This window comes from Coccinella septempunctata, chromosome 5 (assembly GCF_907165205.1).
Source record: "Coccinella septempunctata chromosome 5, icCocSept1.1, whole genome shotgun sequence".
NCBI classification, from domain to species: Eukaryota; Metazoa; Arthropoda; class Insecta; order Coleoptera; family Coccinellidae; genus Coccinella; species Coccinella septempunctata.
This window is the reverse complement of record NC_058193.1, coordinates 26,386,755-26,409,629: the sequence shown is the minus strand read 5'-3', so window position 1 is coordinate 26,409,629 and position 22,875 is coordinate 26,386,755. Positions and strand designations below refer to the sequence as shown.

The 22,875-nt window shown below is 36.8% G+C and overlaps 1 protein-coding gene across 1 annotated transcript in view; it reads left to right on the top strand.

Moving 5' to 3' along the window:
- Positions 1-20,090, top strand: part of LOC123313762 — an 81,807-nt gene extending 61,717 nt beyond the window's left edge. The window contains exons 9-14 of the mRNA XM_044898761.1: positions 2,884-3,272; positions 5,282-5,533; positions 11,812-11,991; positions 13,866-14,292; positions 16,546-16,949; positions 17,838-20,090. Coding sequence (XP_044754696.1) covers positions 2,884-3,272; positions 5,282-5,533; positions 11,812-11,991; positions 13,866-14,292; positions 16,546-16,949; positions 17,838-18,186 — 2,001 coding nt within the window. The 3' untranslated portion in view covers positions 18,187-20,090. The remainder of the gene's footprint in view (positions 1-2,883; positions 3,273-5,281; positions 5,534-11,811; positions 11,992-13,865; positions 14,293-16,545; positions 16,950-17,837) is intronic.
- The last annotated feature ends 2,785 nt before the right edge of the window (positions 20,091-22,875 follow it).

Sequence of the window (22,875 nt, the reverse complement as noted above, 5' to 3'; positions counted from 1 at the left end):
AAAGGCTGGTTCCACGAAACTTTGATTGCTCGATCAACTATTTGACAGTCACTCGATTTCTAAAACGGAATAACTGAAACCTTTTCATTTCTGAATATACTGAAGAAGTAGTATTTGGGAATAATTGAATGGACGCGTGAACTTCATAATTTGATGCGAGAATGAAATTCTGAATGATCATCATCATCATCGATTGAAAACAAAAATGACGTCTATTCGTCAATCAAGCTTTCATTCCCCGATCAAGCTTCATGAAACCCGGGGTAAATCACTGAAACTTTTTACATATCCTGAATATATAAAAAAGTAGCAATTGAAAATCACCAAATGGTCGTATACAGATCATACCTTGATGGAAGAATTACATTTTGAAGGCTCATGGTTGGATTACCAATTGATTATTAACGTGGATCAAAGGCGGATTTAGCTTTTTTCGTGAGGTTGTAATCGACCCAGATAAACTTTAAAATATACTTCACGCGACCACAAAGCGAATAAATTTCGATACTCATGGGGTGGTTAATTGATTACACCTCATTACACCCCCCCTGCTTGTCAAAAAAGTCAAATGTTTAAAAATTTGGTTGTGTATTCTTCATCAAATCTATGTGTATAAGTGAATTTTCTTCAACAGTCCTACAATAAGTACTCAAAGAAATGATAACCCATTCCTACATTCAAGATGTTCATGTAACTCTGAATAAAAAATGATTATTGTTCCTAAGAGATAGCAGCCATTCTACTTTTACAGTTTTCAAATCCAATTGCTCATGCAATACGCCGTTTCACTCCATTTTGTTCGCATATTACATTCAAAGAGAGTATGTGAACGAACGTGCCTGTTCACTGCTGCAAGACGCTAATTTATTCAAGGATATTGTTCAAACATGAGCTCGAAGTTTTCAGTGGAGAGATCGCCAAGACTCATCAAATATTGACTCATAAGAGGCGGCATTGTAGCCATAGCGCATTAACAGAATAAACTGTTTAACCCGCCGAAAGTTTAATTAATTTCTGGGAGTTTTATGGCGGTTTCACAGTAAGGAAGTGGTACTTAATTTTCTTCATATCGCGTCGGTTCTAATTCAGTTCGAGTGGTAGAGGTGAATTTTTTAGATTATGGAAGTAGAACTTTCTCCGGTGTCTACTTTGAATTTCAATTCTTTGATTGAGGTGAGGGGGAGATTTTTCCTTATTTTCGATTGTTGGAAGATTTTTTCATCAATTTATCCGCGTTTAATAATTTTCCTGGGAAATAGACTTAGGTATCTAGTAGTTCAAATTCCCTCAGCTGTTAGTTTTAGGAAATATATAATGGGGTAAATGACAATTGATGGCTAGGCATCAATTTCGAGCTTCGAGTCAAATTTGGAGGTGTACCTGAATTTAATTGTGAAAACGTAAATCCTCACAAGAAATATAGGCAGAAGCAGGCAGGTTTGTGGCAATCAAAGCCATTATCTAAATGACATGCGTCGACATAAAAATTTTGGATGTAAGATGGATACGAGGCACCAAGCAGTGTTTTTGTTGAATGTTTTATTTATGGAGGAGTAGTAAACATCGGAACGATTTTTTTTGTTCTACCCTTATCTCTTTTCCTTATAATTAGGACAAAGAAAATCGCTTCTTAGTCGAGTGGTCAAACCAACCGCGCTGATATTTTACATCAAGGGATATATTCCTGCCACTTCATTCAATTTATTACTACTTATGTGTCGGCAGTAGCAGCCTATCATGAATGTTTCCAAGAAATATAGGCATGTGCACGCCAGTTTGGTTTTTGATAATGGAAGCAATCTAAATAATATGCTCGAGGGAAATTCCTACGATGTAAAATATGTGTGTTTGTGTTATACTGTATTGTTTTCAAGACAATAATAGCCAAGAAATATGTGCACGTGTCCTTGGTTTGTGTTTGGAGTCCATGATCTAAACTAAACCAAACGATATGCATCCACAGAAATTCCTTCGATATGAAATAGGGCCACAGTGTTTTTATTGTAGTGTTTGTTCAGTCTATACAATCTATTGAGTCTCCTAAAATTTATTAACAAGTTACTCCAGATAATATGGCGTTTAAATAACATCATAGGTTACTACACAATTTTATTTATTGATTACTGGAAGACAGTCTTAACTCAAAAAATGCACAGTGCAATTAGCGCAATTTAAGTTGACACGATTTGCTTTGATAGAGTTTGTTCTTCAGGTTTAATGACAAGGTGATCATATCTACATCCAATTCAATATGTTCAATGATTTGCATCCTGAAGGAAATCCAATATCATCTTCAGCAATGTCTTTCATACCCTAACCATCGTTGCAATGATAGTTGTACGATGTTGAGATCCGGTGATGGATGGCCAGAGCGAGGTTATATCTTTCACCACTTTTGAATGATAGACTTGTGTAACATAAGGAGAATTGATTTTCGGTGAAACATCACGTGAGCATACAAGACACTTGTGAAAACTGAGCTTCTTGGCAATATTTCCAGATGTGCCTCTTGAAATTATAATTTCAAGGTATTATCTTGACAGCATGTTATGTAGTGTATACTCTTTCCAATATCACAGTGTAAATTAAGTGACTGAACTTGCCATCATCTGTTAGTATTCATCAGCGTTTCAGGGAATTGAAATCGGTAAAACTGAACACATAATTGGAGAATGTTGCCTCTTCATAAACCTCTAACGAGGATTTCAGAGGAAATAATTACAAAAACCCAGTGTGTATATCCTGGAATTTTTAAAAACGAATTGGTATCGGAAATGAATATCCCCTCGATCCAACAAACTACTGAATTGATTGAATTGTCCAATTAGGAGGAGCGAAAGGAAAGGAGAAAAATTAGTATCTATAATAATTCGTCCATTTCAGGTGAAATTCGTCGATCAGAAAACCCCGAGCTTCGTGAAAACGAAACGTCAATGCGAGTTCTGGATCAGAGGGACGAATAAGGGTGTCTTGGAGAGCCCCCTGCATTCGCTGCCGGCCAACACCACCTGTCTCTACCACCTCCAGGGCATCGACACTTCTGTGTCCGCTTCCCCTGTGCCATTTCGTCCCCTATCGAGCCGGTATCCAGACTGGAGGCACGTAGGGATGATACTGCCCCCGCCCCGGTATCGGGTTTGGCTTTCCATCGTCAAATTTCACGTGGCCGGGATGAAGAAATCGGATAAGCCCGATCAGGAGGTATGCAGGAGCTATTTGAACGTGTGGGACGGACAGCTCTGGGCACCGACCAACTGCGACGACTTGTATTGGTGAGTATCGTGTTTATAGGTCATCCTGTCGTGTTTCAATCCAATCGCACACCAAAATAACAGGTTTCCGAATAATTTTCTTCGAAAAACTGAAAATGAGTTAAGATAAATTGAAGTCTTGGTAAAGCTCATAAAGTAAAAGGTGTGGGTATGGGTGTGTTCTGTGGTAAAGCTAGTAGATACGTCGTCCAGGAGCTTGTCTCAAGCATTCTACTCTTCGAAGTGTATTTTCGATCAGATAATTTATGAAATTTTGGGACAAATTGGTCTGGTTATCCAGCAAAGCATTAGATTTTAAATCGGTTGTTCCAGGAAGGAAAGTTCTCTAGACATCTCTGCCCAGACATGCTCCATTCAATTCATTTCTAAAGAGCGTGCTGGCCACACTTCAATAGCATGTGCTTCCAATACGGTGAGGACGGGCGTCATCTTCAAGTTACATGAAATTTTTACCAAAAGCTGCCTCAAGGAACAATTGTTGGTTCCATTATCCTGTCGTTATATTTATCTTTGATTGGTCATAATACCATTCTGCAAAATAACACACTTAGTGAGACCGTTCAAAAAATGGTACTCCATATAGTCATATGGAACCTTCTTCAAAAGCAGTTGTGAGAACTATAAACTCTTCTGAGTATCTTCGACCTCTTTCGCTCTAAACAAGAGTGTGTTCATCAGAGTAGAGATGGGGCACGTGAGTGATATCAGAAGTCTGGTCACGCTCGCTCACGATACCTCTAGCCTTACTCACGCACGCTCACTCTAGGAATTTTATTAAAAGAACTCGCGTGATTCACGCCTGAATCGCGAGATTATGAGTTTGTTTCAGTATATCAATAAATATTGGGAATTCTAAATATTTTGAAATCTATGAAACAACCGAATTCCAGGCAAAAAATCCAAGAATGTTGTTTTTTTTTATTTCCCTACATATGTCATTTGTCAGTTGTTTTTCAGGAATATTCAACCAGAAATAGTACATTTGTGTTTTAAAAGGCTAGCCTGTTCCACTTACAGGTTACAGGATCGTACTATAGATTTACACTTGATACAGTGAACGAAATCTTCAATTGTAGCATCAAACATATTTGAACAAAATTCGCTCATATATTGGTTTTCTCCTTAGCATGCTGATAAAATTTATACAGGATTTTTATTGCGATCGGCTCAATAAGTTCTTTCGATTTAAACATCTTCTAACTCCCAAATATCGTACGTATCTGATATGATATGATCGGATAGCAACGTTAGAATTAAAGATACCCCTTATTCCCTACCCCACTTCAAAACCTACCAAACTCACGACTGAAGCACGCCTACCAACACCACGAACAATAACGTGAGTGGTAGGTGAATAGGGAATACTCCTTCTGACGAAAATTATGTATTTTTTTATGAAATATCGTTGAAACGTCACATTTTGGAATAACCCCATTTCAACCGTTTCCCAAAAAAATTATTTTAAGTATTTACTCAAAAATGAAAAATAAAAATGGGTATTTGAAATTTAATGCGTTTCGTTTCTGTTGCACAAGTTGGCAACATCGAATGAAATATGCGTTGATAATAAAGGACAACAAATACACTATCTTGATGAGATAGACAAAGGCTGTCTATGAAGTCTTGCTCTACATCAGAGTTGACGAAAGGAAATATAGACTGTCCTGACTAAACTTCAGTTTTCAACTGTCCAATTGTGTTGATCCTCGGCCCACTGCTATCAGAGTATTCTGGGCTGCCTATTCAAATTGGAATGCTCTACCTGCCTACCTGCTCTCTACCTGACACATAAAACCACGAACGTGCAGTCGGCGTTTTTAAGCCCGACTTATAGCACTTTTCGGTTAAGCACTGCAATCACAAAAAACCAAAAAAAAACTCTGTGCGTGAAATACTATAGTTATTATCACTTATTTCACCTACTGAAGAATACTTCAAAAGTTATTTTTATCTTCAATTAATCGATTATTTTTCCTCCTGCAATATATCAATATGAAAATTCTCCATAGTACAAGCCTCAAAGGAAAATCCAAAGGTATTATCCGCACCAATTCCCTTCCTTCATCATCAGGAGTATCTGGAAAGAAGAATGTCTCCCTGTTGGCACGCTACTGTAAGGAACACGTACCGAAAAGTTGCGATCATGTTCTTCTGGCGAATGCAACTAGATTTCCTAGACCGTGCAGCTTGGCTGAAAGTTTTCTGACATCTGGTGACAGCTTAACACTGGAACTGAAGTTGGCTGACTCCACTGCCTTGAGGTGAGTGTATTTTGTATTTAAATGAAGACTTTTATATAATATTTTCTCCAAGTGTCATCCATCAGGCACGAAAAAAATGTTGACGCTTATCCGGATCTTAAAGTATTCGTATTGCGATAGAATGCAATATTTCAGAGTTAGCAACTAATTTTCTTACGTCCAGTTTTATAATCCAATTTAAAATCACTTCAAGCTCCTTTATAGTCATTATTTATAAGCAGGGTAAAAGGAGGCTTTCAAAATAAAGTGACTTTTGGTTTGATTATGAAACCGGTCTTTAGAATTATAACCTTACTTTAAGTGAACTCATCTTTTTCAGAATTTCTCGAAGGTCAATTTTCGACAAACGTATCTCTCAGAAAAATCATCGTATATCTAAATTTGATACATAATCTGAAAGAGCAATTATTTTAGTAATAAATCTCGTGATTTCATTAGCCTAGGTGCAACCGTTCGGTCTTGAGGAATTTTCAACTGACACCGTCTTTATGTGATACATATTCTTAAGGAGCTGCTCATCTACTAATAAATATCAAAACCTCAGTGCAACCATTTGGTGTTGACGAACATTGTGACCCCATCTTTTTCGGAATTTCTCGAAGGACACATGCCAGCACGCATATCTCCCAGGAAAACAGTGTTGTACATATTCCGGAAAGGGCAGCTCTGCTAGTAATAAATCTTGAATGTTTCGTCTAAATTTCCTCAGGGTAAATTCAAATAGCATTTATTTTGCAAACCAATTCAAATTTTTTTTGGAACTGTTTTTTTCGTAATGACTTATCATGCCTATGTTCGTTAGTTTTTCCGCTAGCATATTTGGATAAAAATTTCATTTCATGAAGAGATGAAATTCTTTTTTAGATTGTTGAAAATGGGAGTAGAGATCATAGGTGTTATACGATCCGTTAAAGTGATAATAATATCGCATATCGCCAAGAAAGATGTATCAATTTTCCAAGTATGCATCTCCAAACAGTGCCGTTGTTAAACTAACATTATAGCGTGGTTCCAGACACAAAGCAGGCTAAGAAGCAAGGAATTGAATTGCGTATTTTCCCTGTTTGAAATATTCACTAGGTAATGCTATCGCTGCATGTTGGTGAAATTCGCCGAAGCACAAATGGCGAAGCCTTGGTGGCATACATGGCGTAGGTTTTGCAATTCAGATGAGACCGCTGTAATCAGATTTCCGACTTGAATGCTCGTATTTCAATCGAAGGTATGACAATGTAGGATAATTGAGGATAATACTGTATATGTGACATGTTTGCATTGCTGTTGGACTGATAAAGTTATTTGGAGTGTATAATGATGATGAGATGGAGGGGAATTAATGCATTGCGTATGCAAAGTGGACGACACTTCGTATGCCATGAATTTGGGAGTCAGCCTTTCGAAACTGATAACTTGAGAGCCATCAGCATTCAGAAGTTACTTAGATGTAGTGATCAGTAATGAGGCTTCGAACATCTAATCGTAGTTCACTCCGTACCATCAAGATAATAGCACAGTATAGACACCATGGTGTCTATACTGTGATAATAGTACCTACTGCTCAGAAATATGATCAGAGGGTCATAGTTGGGGAGCCCACGATGCTAAATCGGGATTTACTCGAGCGTTCTGGAGACCTAGTGGATTTTGAAGATTAGATGGTAGAAAGAAAAAAAGGTTCTATGATGTATGCGCTTTCAGCGGTGGGGAAAACGTCTGCGGGATCTCAAAGATGTAAAAAAAAATCATCAGGTGTACATACTCGAGTGTGTCAGATTAAGATACTGTATATGCCCTACGTGTCTCTGATAATGAATTCATGCTTATCTGACAGTTTGCGCGGTGGGACTGACCGTACGGAAGAGTTGAAATTGTTAAAAAAAAAATTCTGCAGCGTGACAGATTTTTGGAGGATATGTTAATTAGACCCAAAGGAAGCTACTTTTCAAGGGACTGACAATTGGGTCGTGACGCAAGGTCACAGCGGTCCTTTGAAAATGTAAAAAAAATCGTTACTTGTACATACTCGAGCGTGTCAGATTTTCATACAGATGATTAGTCTCAGTGTTGTTAACGTGTTGACTCATTAATCTGACACTTATCAGGGGGGTTTTCTTAATCTGACACTTATCAGGAGGGTTTTCTTAATCTGACACTTTGAAGATGATAAAAATTCTTTCTTTTCGAATATTTCCCTGCCTGTACTTCTAATCGTTTTTGTATTCATTATGAAAGTTGTAGATATTAATATTCTACACAACTTTTGTCTGAAGCAATTTTACATACTCTTAATCGTTCTCGAGTTAGAGGGCGACAAAGGCGAGAAGCTTAGCCACTCATGCGAAAGGGCAAGGTCAATGTAGAATCCCAATCTAATCTACATTCATCCAATTGTCAAAATGACTAGGTATTTCTATGAAGACAATTTCGAAATAAGTCAAGAAAATTTTAGTGTTGTCTGTGACTGAACCTTAGAATGTATTTTCCAACGAGTGAATTTTCGCTTCAGCATGTATCGCTAAACACCTCGCATTAATCGCCATATATCTCAAAAACGTTTGAACGTAGAAAAAATTGCTTGGGACAAAATTTGTAGAAAATGTTATGCTTTACAACTTTAATAATGAATGCAAAAAGATTTGAAGCCTAGGGAAGGAGATAATTAAAAAAACTGATTTTTGTGAACTTTATGGCCAATTTTTATTGTTTCGGCTTGCTAAAACTGTCAGATTATATTTTTTCCGTTATTCTTGAATCATTGGCTTCAAAATAAGAAAAAACGCCACCGCGCTCGAGAATGTACACGTGACTTTTTTTTTGCAACTTTGGCGCCCTCCCACACATTTTCGACACTCTTAAATTGTCAGATTAAGAGAATATAAACTTTTCAACATGTGATTAACCACGTATATCTAAATCTGACACGCTCGAGTATGTACAATGATCGTTTTTTTTTACTATTCTGACAGGCTGTCCTAGACTATTCCCCCTATATACAGGTCTAATTTTTGGTAGAGGTACTCTACAGGGTCCAAGGTATGTCCCCTTATATTAATCTGACACGCTCGAGTAAATCCCGAATTTCCCTCTTCGGCTCCCCAACTATCAGCATTTAATCGTTTCCCGAATAGTATAAAACAAATTCCTTTGTTTGACTGTGTGTTTTCACACTGAAGTACATGGTGTGTAGAAAATAAATCGTAAAAAAATTTCATGATTCAAAATTGATTTTCAAAGAGTGTATCCCCTTGTTCCAAAATGGTACCTCATTCTTATATTCAATTTTTTTATTCTTCTGAAAATTGTTTTTGAATTTTCAGAGGGCGGTAATCGGCAACAAAATGTTTCCAGACAAATGTTTATAAAAAAAAAACATATTGTTTCGACCGAAGAAAAGATCCTTAAATCTTGATACTCAATTTAGAAATAGCCTCCATTTTTCTGATCCTTATTCCACACATAACTATAGCATTTACCTTTATTTGAAGTTTCAATATAAAGAAGATAAATATTTAGTTCGTGATCTTAAATGATATGCCATAACAGCAGAATGGGTGTCGATTACAATTTTAATTTCTGATACAAATTTAACAAGGTAAAAGGGTCAAATACTCTGGAAACTGCGTGTTTCAGAGTGTTTATCTAAAAGGTGGAAAAACAGGAACGAATTTCCAGTGCATTGAATATACTCGTAGCCTATCTGCCTCAACGCAATTTATACCGAATGGAGAATATCTCCAACAGAGATCATTTTTATGTACATCCCTTGATAAACGACTGCCTGAAGATGGCATCCTCATGAAATATAATATCAAGATGCACTAAAATGGAACGGAATAATACTTCGACTTGAATGTGGGGTTATTTTTCAGATCCAGTAACTCGATTTCGCGAGTACCCCCCATCTATAAATTTCAAGCGGCTGAACTTGGTTTGAAATACTCTGATAGGGGATGCAATAAATTTTTATTATATATCAGAGGGGTTCTGCTAGATGAATTTTTCATGTACGGTCTTTATTCCTCCTACCAATGTCATGACGTATAGGAAAGTAATGGAATCAATTTATTCTGGTTAGAAGAAAACGGTTGCTAATATTTTCCTGAAATGTTCGGTCATAATAATTTCTGAGAACACAATTTATTTACCTAATTTACCACACTTTACTTCATGCGTATTCTCGTTTTTGCATCAGTTAAAATTCAGTTGAGTGCCAACTGCCAGTAATATAATATGATCTACGATGTTGATCTTTAACGACCATTGAATTGCTTGTACGTTATAACCTCTATTATTATAATAAATAGGTAGATATCTCAATTTAAGAAAAACATCTCATTGAAAAGCATTTATTTTTAAAATAAATTCAATTTTTACTTCGCATGGCATACCTACTCGTTTCAAACGAGAAATAATCGAACGAAATCATATTTCATGCTGTTTTTTGAAGATAACGGTCCTCTATTAACTTATTTCAATGCCATCACTGAGATTTGGTAAATCAAAAAACCTATTTTCAATTATTTTTTATTTTGAATAGTCAACACACACCAAGAGTGCAAGAATAAGGCTGCCTGCCTGTGTGGAAAATGTATTGTTGAACTGTACTTGTACAAATCCTTCTTCCCTTTCAATTAACATAAGAAATATTCAGTGCAGAAAAACAACATTTTCTGAGCAATACCAACTTCTTCATATTGCAAGGGATTCCAATATGGTACTCACCTGTTATTCTGCCTAGGATTTGATTGATAATTCCGAAAGAATTCACAGTGTTCATTAATAAATTTATCGAATATTTTCCACGCTGATATATGTTGATGATTCAGAATGAAAAATCATTGAAAAGAGGACCTTGTATATGCAAATCTCAGAAGGTGACAATGAAATGATTGAAAACAGGACCTTGCTGTCAAAAATTAAGTTGAAATATGATTTTGTTTGTCGAATATTTTTATGAAAAGTATGATTTTTTCAATTCTAAAAACCAACGTTTTTCAACTTATTCAAATTTGTATATCTCAGAGATGAATCTCAATATTAGTACTGCCCTGATAATCTTGAAACTGCATGTGCCATCTGGAAGGATTATTGGATGTAAACAAGCTCACGCAATATCATCAAAATGGGATTTTCATTCTCTCTCATTCTCAAATTATGGATATCGAAAATTTGGGCCGAAATCCATAAATTATCCTGCATCTCCGAACAAATGGCCAAATGGTACAAGAGGACCAAGGACCAACTTTCCTGAAAAAACTAAATTATATACATTTACCACTAATCTATAGCCAACCACTCATTGAACAGTATAACGTAAAAACAAGCCAGAAAACTCAAAAGAAGTCAGATATTCAAAAATTACCGACAGACACTCAAATTTTTTTATCAAGTGGGTATACAGGGTGATTCTTTGACTCGTTCAAATATTTTAACAGTAGATTCTTGAGGTCAAAAGAAACACTTTTTTCCCTTACTATTTTTTCTCAATCGGCTCGGTTTAAAAGATACAGGCTGTCGAAAAACCATAAATAAAGGAAATTTTCAGTTCTCATGAACGGTTTTATCTAATGAAATGAATTTCGGAATAAAGTTTTCCATTTATTTGGTGAATCTTTTTCAAACACAAGATATCACCCAGGTCTTCCAGTTTCCTCATTATGACCATTACGTACCATAAAAACACCAAAAATTCAAAGAACCCTACTTTTGGAACTAAGTTGAACGCTATCTAATGAATATAAAAGTATTCTTCATTTTTTCTCGTATAATGCTCCGTTTTCGAGTAATTTGATGTTAAAAAATAAAAAATATCTGTGAAATTCGAAACATTGGGTACTTTGATCGAAGGCAACTCTTTTTATAAGAGCCACAGATGTGTAGTGTCACAGATTAAGCTAGTTATTCTGAAGGTAATTTTGTTTTTCTAGGGGTGACACAGGCTATATCTTTTTATCAGGGCCGAATTGGAAAAAATGGCATCGAAAAAAGTGTTTCTTTTGACCTCAAGAATATACTCACACTGTAGATTCTTCTCCGCCCGATTCCAAATTTGATATAATGGACCAAAACGAAATTGTTCGGTATCTACACAAAGAACCTCTTTCTAGAATGTATTATATAGTAAATAGGGAGGATGGGACCCTTGAAAGAATTCGAACCTTACAGGCGTCGCGGAGACCAGCAAGGACGCCGTTATTACTGCAAGAAATATAACCAGAAAGCGAACAAGGGTTTTCCTGGCAGCCGCATCAGGATAATAATCCCCATTTCCTTTACAGGCCCGTTCACTTCCGCGCCCTCTACGAATTCGTTGATTTACACCTGGATGGAGAACCTTGGGGATCAGGACCTTGCTCACGAAGATTCACGACGTCCTCGACCCAGGATAACGTGCCCCAGAAGTTCCTTTCGCCGAAAGACATATTCCTTTATGGACGTGGTGGGGCTAAGAGTTTAAGGTGAGCGAGCTTAACAATCGAAACAAGACATGAGATTTGGTGAACTATATCAGGTAACATTGGAAAAACCCTCCTTATTCATATATTTTGAATGCAAAAACAAAACAAAAACACCTCCGCTTTCAGTTACAATCGATTTTTTCGAGTCCTTTTGTACCCATCAGGAACTACTACGAGGATATATTGGAAAATTCTTAGCCTACTATAGAACCAAACAAAATTTCAATGTCAAAATATTTTATTATTCAACATATTCTCCTCTCAATTGGATACATTTATTACAGCGAACCTGCAACGTCTCTAGACCTTCCAAAAAAAAATGTTTCTTTTTGCTCTGCAAACCAGACCTCCACAACTTTTATTACCTCCTCGTTGGAAGAAAATTTACGACTTTTTTTCAGTTGAGGAAAGGGATGATAGTCGGATGGAGCCAAAACTGATGATAAGGGGGGTGTTCTAGTAATTCAAACCCTAAATCACGAATTTTTTGCAAGGCAACTGGCAACATAGGATTTGTGTGCAGGGGCGTTGTCCTGCAAAAAGAAAACACCTTTGGATAGCTTTCCGCGTCTTCTCTCTGTAGATTTTTCCTGTCGAGTGGTCAATAATGTCGAATAGTAATCTCCGGTTATTGTTCTAGCCTTATCCAAAAAATCAATCATGATTACTTCATGGCAATCCCGAAACACTGAAACAAGAACTTTCCCATCAGATTTTAGAACACGAAACTTCTCAGGTCTTGGAGAACCAGAGTGTCGCCATTCCATCGATTGTTGCTTTGTTTCTGGATCGTAGAAATGTACCCAAGTCTCAACTATACTAACAATTCGGTTTGAGAAGTCTACATCGTTTTCAAATCGAGCACATATCGAACGCGATTGTTCTACCCTTGCACGCTTTTGGTCAACATTTAAACATTTGAGTATCCATTTTGCAGCAATTTTCTCATGTCGAAATGATGAACACGTTCGTATGAAATATTCAGTGCTTCAGATATCCGTTTCAAGCCCAATTCGACGGTCTGATAAAATCATGTCATGAACTGCATCGATATTTTCGGAGACTGACACAGAAACTGGCCTTCCGGATCGGTCATCATCTTCAATGGAAAATTTACCTCTTTTGAAGCTTGCAGTACAATTTTTCACGGTCGCATACGAAGGACATTGATAACCAAGGGTATTGAGCATATCTTCGTAAATCTATTTACCTCTTAACCCTTTTAAATACAGGTACTTGATGATGGCTCGTTACTCCAATTTTTCGATTTTCACAATTTCGGTGGACATCTTCTTTCTTTCAATTTATTGCGTAACTCGGGCTTACTTTTTGACCTCAAATTTCACACTGACACCTCTAATGAGTTATTGATTGTTGCTATGGTAACGCAATATTTTTTTATGCATAGAACTGATCTAGGCTAGCTAGATATCCATAAACCCTCCTAAAAAAACACAGTATTTTACTGAAGTGATAACCATGTGAAAAATATAATCTAATGAAGAAGAGTGTTTAATGTCTGTGAATGAAAAGTACATCTTCGGGTGAGACTTTGAAACGCTGGTGATCTACGAGTAATGAAGTCTAACATTTTAGTAACATCTCATTCCCGGATTGAATGGAAAAAAAAAATCATTGGACTAATTTTATCTCACTTATTATACCTAACTCTGAATTCTGACTTGCGTCTCAGAATTTTGACTTGAATTTCTGAATTCGTATCTAAGAATTTCAAATTTTAAGTCAGAATTCTGATTTATTTTTCAGAATTCAGGCTTGCGAAAAACATTTTTTTGTGGTACATCATCGCTATCGTACTTTCGTTGCAGGAGCTTCATCGTCACGTGGTCATTCGCAATTTTGCTTTGTTTCAGTTGCGTATATCGCTTCGAGGCACAAAAGGACGAGAAAGTCAAGCTCACGTTGAACAGCGTCATCATCAAGAACCGAAACTGCGAAACCAAAGTCAGCCGAGACACGGGACGACTGATATGCGACGGAAACACCACGGCAGCCATCCGGATCTTCGAGATCCCCTGGTTAGATGTACCCGGGGTCCCGAGGGACTGTTTGTGCTCCGTTGACAAGGACAAACTCATGCCCTTCACTTACGTTTCGACGACGAACGTCATCGAGCTGAGATTTGACGTGACAGGGATGAATGCCACAGACGATTTCACCACACTTTTCTTCGAGGGCACTTGGAAATTCATAAGGACTCCGACCTGCAGCAGGGATTTCAGGATGAGGGGACCCAATGGAGTTGTGTCTTTCAGCTATCCGAGCGAGACTCCGGACGAGGTAAGGGAGAAAGCATTCTTGCGTTTGTTGAAAAAAGTTTATTCTTTTCTTAAACCAACTCCAACCCAAAAGGCTAAAATAGATTATGAATTATCCTCGTTATTTGATAACTAAGAGGAAACGAGACTAGTTTTAATCAATGTGTTTTTAGCTTGCTTGCTTCATTTTCATTGAAATCTGTTGAAATGTCATCAAAATTTGGATACTAAACATCCATTCATATAAAAATCAAGAAATGTTACTATACAGACTCGTACAAATATTTTAACAGCTGATTCTTGGGGTCAGAAGAAACACTTTTTTATAGCATTTTTTCCGATTCGGCCCTGATAAAAAGATAAAGCCATTTTAAGTTTTCATAATGAGGTGTGCCAACCCTGGAAAAACAAAATTACCTTGATAAGAACTAGCTTATTATTATTATTATTATTACTGCGACCATGTAGATTTTTTGTTCTCCACCCTACTGATTCATAGGAACCCAAGGAGGTCGTCAATGGTGTTGATAAAACTGACAACATCCTAAGGGGCCTTAGCCGTTACCTCGTGAGTATCCAGGACCGGTTTCCCCATATGAGTGGTTATTAGGTCCGCCAGCTCTGGACACTTGCATACCATGTGTTCAGCTGTTTCTGCTTCTGATCCACAGAGTCTACAAATCTCATCTGCTGACTTACCCATACAGTTTTCTGGTGTAGGTTGGTGAAATCGAATTTCTTTGACTGAGTAAGCACAGCAGTGTTTCTCCAGAGGGTTAATCTGTAGTTCAACTCCCATTGTTGGACCGCTGCCTTGTATTGGTACTTTCCAAGCCCACAGAAAGGCTCAGGTCCAGCGGGTATTAACCTTGATGTTTTTTTTGCAAGTTTATCGGCTAACTCGTTTCCTTAAACACCAAAGTGCCTTGATACTCATAGTAGAGTCACTTTGTTGTCTCTGGCCAGTTGCTTTATGGTATTACGACACTCCCATGTCAGCTGAGATCTCTGGCCTTGTGATTCCAGGGACCTCAGCGTGACCTGGCTGTCCGCAGTGATAGAGATATGCGCATCTTTGAGGTTCATTTTAAGACACTCCTGAGACCTGAGCGCATACGTAAACAGCCAGTGTCTCGGTTTGTAAAATTGACGGTTCACTTCCCAGGGCTTTGGAGATCCTCAGTTTAGGTCCATATACGCCAATGCCGGTGCCCCTTTCTGATTTTGATCCATCAGTAAACCACGTGGATGACTTTTTGTCAACTATGACCGTTTCAAAGGGAGTTTCGAAATCGAAAATGATTGGCATAACATCCGATTGTTTTGCCAATAGATTTGAGTCCAGTTGATTCAATATCCCTCATATGTCCAAGCCAGTTTCCGGGTAGGAGATTCCCGTTAAGGGATATTCTTATTGCTCCTAGCAGGCTACGTTTCCTCACATGAAGTGTAGGGGAGGCAGATCAAGTATGGCTTCAAGCGCTGGTGTAGGAGCTGTGTGCATAGCTCCCGTAACACCAACACAGGCCAGCCTTTGCAGTTTCTGCAGTCTGCAGCGTGTGGTGACCTCTTCGGTTTTTATTCACCGTGCTAGAGACGCATATATAGGTGACAATAGGGCGTACCACCGCTGTGTATAGTCTTATTTATGTGTTGAGTTGGCTGTCCAGGATGACACCTAGATATTTGCACTCACTGGAGAACTTCAGAGACTGGCCATTCAGGATCAGCGCTCTGAAGTCGAGATTCCTTTTTCTTGTGAGAATAACTAGCTAAATCTGTGACTCTAAACATCTGTGGATAGTTTAAACAGAGTTGTATTCAACGAAAGTACTCAATTTTTCAAATTTCACAGATACTTTTCAATTTTTGAACAAATTACCCGTAAACGGCGCATTATACGAGAAAATATGGAGTATTCATTTATTTTACAAAACGTTCAAACATTCATTAGAGAGCGTCCAACTTGGTTTCCAGAGTTGGGTTCTTTGAATTTTTGGTATTCACGTCTTGTGTTCGAAAAAGATTCATCAAACAAATGGAAAACTATATTCCAAAATTCATTTAATTCGATAAAACCGTTTGTCAGAACAAAAAATGACATTTTTTTATGGTTTAAACCGAGCCGATTCGGAAAAAATGGAAAAGGAAAAAAGTATTTCATTCGACCTCAAGAATCTACTATTAAAAATGTTTAAATATTTGTTCGAGTCAAAGATTCACCTTTTATTGATATACCTCGAAGTGAAACTACAATTTTTTATTATGTTTCCAGCTAAATTGCGAGAACAATCCAAGAGCCATCGTACCGTCTCCAGGAAAATACCTTTACGTCAAAATCAACGGAGTTATCCTCCGACATTCCAGTCGACTAGGAAACGGAACTTCCCGTGTGGTAACACCAATATCTTGTGGAACGCCGAATCGAATAATAGTACATACGGCCCTGTACTCAGCTCTGGTGTGCCCGTATGAATCCAATCGACGTCACAGCCTCGTGGAAGTCTTCTCCGAGGGATGGACCATTGGAGGTTCTCCTCGTCATTCCGTCGGACAAATGACACTGGACAGAGTAGAGATTGACATGTTAGGAAAGGAGCTTTCAAGATGTGTGATTGTGGAGTTTTTAGGGAAGGAGGAAGCGTCCTATTCTGTTTTGTGGTTAGAGTTAGGGAGAAGGTAAGATACAGTTTTATGTGCTATGGTTTATCATGTGGGTGACTCTCTTCCAAATAGTTTTGATGTTAAATACCTGGTACACAAACATTGTGTCCCATGAATAAGCCTAGATATCTCATAGTTGAGCTTTAAGGCGCACTAAATAAAATGCCAAGAAAACAAACTTATATGAGGTATAATATAGTAATTAAAACATTCAGGATGGCAGAGCTATCATCCCTATTGACTTTCCGAGGTAAAATGATTCTTTCAATGAATTTCTACATATAAAAATTTGTCGAAAAGTCTTGCCCTTGGCTACAATCTGAAACCTGCTGAAATTGAAAAAAGACGTTCGTAAAGTACTGCCATCTTTTCGACGAAAGTGGAAAATATTATAATATTCGCTACTTCTCCTGATCGTTCAAGTGTTCTGGCAACACCTCACATTCTGGTAGTTTTCCCCCCTTACGGCTAATACGGATGGCGAAAAAGTCCCGTGGTAGAAACTCCTCGTAAAAGAGAGTTCCTCGAAAAAAAAATACGCTCTGAAAACAAACGATCGAAGAAAATATGAGCCGAAGATTGATCGAACCTTCTTCAGATGCAACTAGAGGATAGGGAGTACCACAATGCCGCAGCGCAACCTGGCAGTTTTCTGTTGATACTGTTGAGTGATGGTGGTTGCCTTCTTCGATTTCGATTTGTTGATTTCAAAGGATTTTATCAGGCTGAAGGACTTTGGTCGATGGCCTTTTGAGATAATAAAGTACGGAGTTATTATTATTATTATTAAGGATTTTACGTTTCTCAATTAATTTTCATTAATTTCATCTCATGAAGGTATTTTCAAAAAATAAGAGTACAATTCTTCTCTTTACTTCACGTAATATTTATTTATCTTTTCAGACGAGAAATCCCACCCAACGGACAAGGCTTGTATCTGATCAAACCAGATGAGTGTCAATATCGGTGCCCAGAGCTTGACGCATGCATCAACGCCACAGTATGGTGTGACGGTCAAGAGGACTGTCCGTCAGGTGTGGACGAAGCTATCACGCATTGCTCCGTTATCTTACAGCTTCCCGCAGTCTACCTCTTCTTCGGCACCTTGGCCATCTTGGCCATCGGCGTCGGCACCTTTTTACTGTTGTACAGAACGTGCAGAAGGAGACCGCGATCCATCTTACAGACCCGCCTCAAGAGTCTGTCATCGTCGGACACTGCCATAATAGATGACAAGGGAGTGATTTGCTGACAAAGCGACAATTCTGTTCGTTACGTGGAGGTGGACAGGGTCACCACGGTCTGACGAAGACCGTACACCTACACGATACGGGCAGAATTGTCGGATGTGATCATTATTATTTCGATAGAAATTTTTTAATCTTAATCTAGTCAAGGACCAATCGACTTACATTGAATCGTCGTTTTGAAATGGAAATTTAACTTGATCAAATCTCTTCTGTGAAGATTTCATCTGATTCGAATCGGAATTATTAGTGGCATCCTCGGTAGAAATTGAATTTTGTTTGGATATTTTACATGTCAAGGGTCAGATATTCTTTTGATAAAAGAATCTTTTTTGATGAAGGACCTCTAGGGCAGGCATAGTTTTATCAGAGAGACGTGTTTTTCGATACTGACTTACCTGAAACCTAATTTTGAGAAGACAATTAATCACGCTTATAGCAATCAAATGTCGAAAAAAAGCCATGCATGTTCACGTATAAAAGGTAATCGATTATTATCTTTACTTCGATTTACTCTCTGTTCTGCTGCTGTAATATACGGGGTTGAGATAAAGTATGAAAAGAGTGAATAAAACAAAGAAGTCTGTATTGATGAAACTTTGTACACAAGCATCGACACATAACGCATCTGATGCCATATTTTTAAGCTATGGTACGTTCTGTGGGGAACTGTGTTTTATTTCTAGTTTTATCCAATTATTTCTACTACACTTAGAATGCCCCCTTAGTGTGCCCCATTTGCATTAAAAATTGTTGAGAGTATTTTCGATGGATGAGGTACAGTACAAACGGAAGATATGACATCAGATACGTTATGTGTAACTGTATTTGCCTGCAAAAGTTTCATGAATATCGTCTTTTTCGTTTCGAATTTATTTAGTTGGTTCTGTAGGTAGTTTATCACAAACCTGTATTTCCCTAGAATGAATCATCCACACTAGGACTACATAAACTGCACCAGTCTACGTGGAATCCCTCCCTACCTGCTGAAAAATACTAGACATCTAGACAAAATTCGCAATAACATCATATTTATATGATAAGTTAAACAAATCTATCAATAACACCAAATTTTTGGATAGTGCTAGTCCCAGCACTCCCAGCCCCTAGAAATAAAATGTTGAGGTCACCTGATACACATCACACCGGGCGTATGGCAAGGGCGATGTTCAAGTAGATTTTGATGGGCAGAAAGAGTTGTCCTGCTTTTTTAATCAACTGCCAAACTGATCTAGCAGTTAGTATCTTTGAACTTATGGCCAGAAGCAAAGATCTAATCTTTGCCAAGAGTAGGGGCAGTAACCAGGGATTAATGTGATCAGCTGGTCAAAAATCATATATGCACAAAAAAGCTTATGCTGAAATCCTGTGACGCGCAACGACTGTTAACCTGATACCTAAGTATCTATACACCTTCTTTCTCTAATATAATAGAGTCTTGTCTTGTCTTTGTCTCTGAATTTTTGCCTTATGAGTGGGTGGTTTATACAACTCGTTATATTGAAAACTAGGCTCTTATTATTCTTTTCATTTACAGTGCAAGCTTATTTGGTTTCGAACGGCTTATTCAAACTTGGAGTAATGCCTTAGTTTCAATTATTCGAAAGCTATGAAACCAGCTGAAGATTAGTGCAGAATTCTAACTGGGGGATTCTTATCCCAGTTTACCTTTCACTAGAATTTTCAGTCGAATAAACACTTCTTACTGCAAGAATATTTTGCTAAAGAACAATATATACAAATATTCGAAAAATCAAACCGGTATTGGATGATAGGAGAGGTGGGGACAGTTTTCAGAAGAAAGAATAAAATTCCATCATTCATCTTCAAATTCAGAGACGGTCAATAAAATTCCATAAAATTAGTATAGATACCACTGTGTACCACAAATCTGTTGATCTGCTACCTTGGACATGGACATCATATTTGAAGTTTATATCAAGGCATTCCTCATAATAACAATGCTACGCACCATTTCGTTATCCATCATTTAAATTATTCCCATTCGACATCGTGCATTCACTGTTTCTCGACAAAGTTCATGGCCATGCCATGATTTTGGTTCGCTAAGTACTTATGTGGTACTTTGGAGCATAAACTTCATTCTACTGCCGCTTATACTAAGCAAAAAATGTGTAAATTTTTCATATTTCTGATAAGTCTCACCGTCTCATCAAGCGTATCCAGATCAACGTTTAGTGTCGGACACCTTGTATATTATTTTTTGTTTTGTTGCTCTGCGTATTGATATTTTGATGCCTTGAAAGCAGCTACTGGATATAAAAATTGATGGAAATGCAATAAAAAGCAATATTATCCGTGGCTGTACTGCTCCGCAATGCTTCCACATAAAATATAGGTAGATTCAATTTTTCTGTCGATTCAACGTGTGTGTCGTCGAACAAAAATAGCACTGCCATAAAATTAACACAAATGTGGCGGTTTGTTTTTCCATTTCAATGCGAGTTTAGTGTATTTCTAGAGTTGTGATTCAATAAGGGTATTATAGTGGAAAAATTATTATCAATAGCGCTTTCAATAAAAAAGTCTCAATAGATAGTGATGTATTTTAAGATTTGAAGAATTCGCAGATTTTTACTGACAAAAAAATTGTTCAATTTGGGAACTTTTTGTTCTTTATTTGAACTGTGCAGCACAAAGCTAACAATCTGCGAGTTCAACAGTGTAAAGTTGATTTTAGGTAAAAGAGTATATACTGAGTAACTACATGCATGCCTTTGCAATACTTGTACATATGTATGTATTCAACTCTCGATTTTATTATAATTTATATGTCTGTACCTTATTTATGAAATTTTCCATATTAATTTCAAGTTGAAGCACTCTGTGAATAACAAAGAAGTGCCTTAATTCTTGTTACCTCTTTCCTGTTGATCACAATTATCCAATATTTTAATTTTTTTTTATTTCATGGGACTCAGGAGTACTCAGCATGTACTTATATAGAAAAAACAGATAGGTTTATCGAAAGAAATAAAGTGTTGTTTCCTCATTTCATTTATAGAAATTAGGGAAAAATCATCATTCTATTTTCATTCAGGAAATTTCAGAAATTGTAAATAGAACAATCATTAAAGAATTAGCTCTATTTATAGGAAAATTCTAATCAAATCTAATGATGAACATGATTTTCATGTGGAAATTAAACTTTAAGATTACGAAAGGCACTGTACTTTAGAAGTACAATGACTGATAACACGAGGAGTTTAGTTAAAATAATAGTTATAAAAAACCTGTATATACCTATAGATGAAGTTCTCTGAACGAGTAGAATTCTTTTTTAGCTTCAGTATTTTTGAAATTTTCTAATCGCTTCTCATTAGAAATTTTTTTGGTATATTCTGTGTATTTTTTTCATTTGAATCAAATTGTACTCCAATCAGGCAACAATGGCCTCGAGTAAACAAATTCGATAACAGGTATGACCTAAGAAAGTCATATATGGGGACGATATAAAAAAAAAATATTTCGCCTTGAAATATCACTGGAAAAGTCTACTCTTTCAATAACCTTCCTGATATCCACTAAAATAGAGCTAAATGTTTTCAAGAAACGCTTCGTTATGTGCGGATTGCGACAGCCTTCTATGTAATATCAAGTCGAAACAAATTGCTGCCAGAATTTTTCAAATAATAAATTAATTTCACCATTTTGTATTCAAAATGAGAAAGAATAATAATTGTTTTCGTACCTGACTTTTAATTATAATTTTATGACCAATGTTGTTAATTATTGCATTGACTATATTGATGTTTGTTCAGAGATATTTGCAGATGTTTTACCTAATGTTGAACAAATAAATATAATTATGTTCATATTTTATTTCACCCATGAAGAATCTTGTGTATGTCAAAATACCTGACAATAAAACTGGAAATAAGGTGAATTTAAAAAATGGTTCTTAATTTGATTTTTCACTCTACTGTTCCTTCTTGCAATAAATTATACGAAATTTGATTATTATCTTATTTTTGAAAACCCTTAAACAGAGCTGATTGATGGAATCGAAGATTCCAAAAACTGAAATTTTCCTTTTTAAATTTTCTTTAAGTATTATTTACCCTTATTTCTGAAGGTGTTGGAAAATATATGTAGGAATTAGGCATTTCTAGAGTATTCTTTTCGAAAACACTGATATCAGCAATAAAATTTCTCAGAAAAAATCCTTTAGCCTATAAGCCTCCAAATTACAATGTGATCTAGTGAAATGTGGCTCAAATTCAAGTTTTCGTCGATATAACTGGATTTCTTTTACGATTTTGTTGGAATTTGTTACAAAGGTATAGGATAACTGTTAGAATGGAAAGCCCAGGCGAGTTGGACTTGACCGTCTTATTTATTGTATTCTCTTCTAGGCCATCGATATCTACCTCACATTTTATCAAAGTGTAGAATGTAGAATGGAAACAATCCCAAAAACTCGAAGGATTTCATACCAATGTTCGCGATTTGCATTTTATCTCAAAAATTTAGGCTGTCCTAATCGCTAATCCTAAATGAAGTAATATGCCATAGTTGATATTTTTTGATTCCCACATTATAAATTCATAATTTCCATAATTCGAATTGGGTATTTATGAATATTTAATAGAAAAATAATAATGAAAATTATTATTATACCTACCGACATTTACTGACCTATAGTATATCCAAATCCAAGAGGCCAGCGGTAA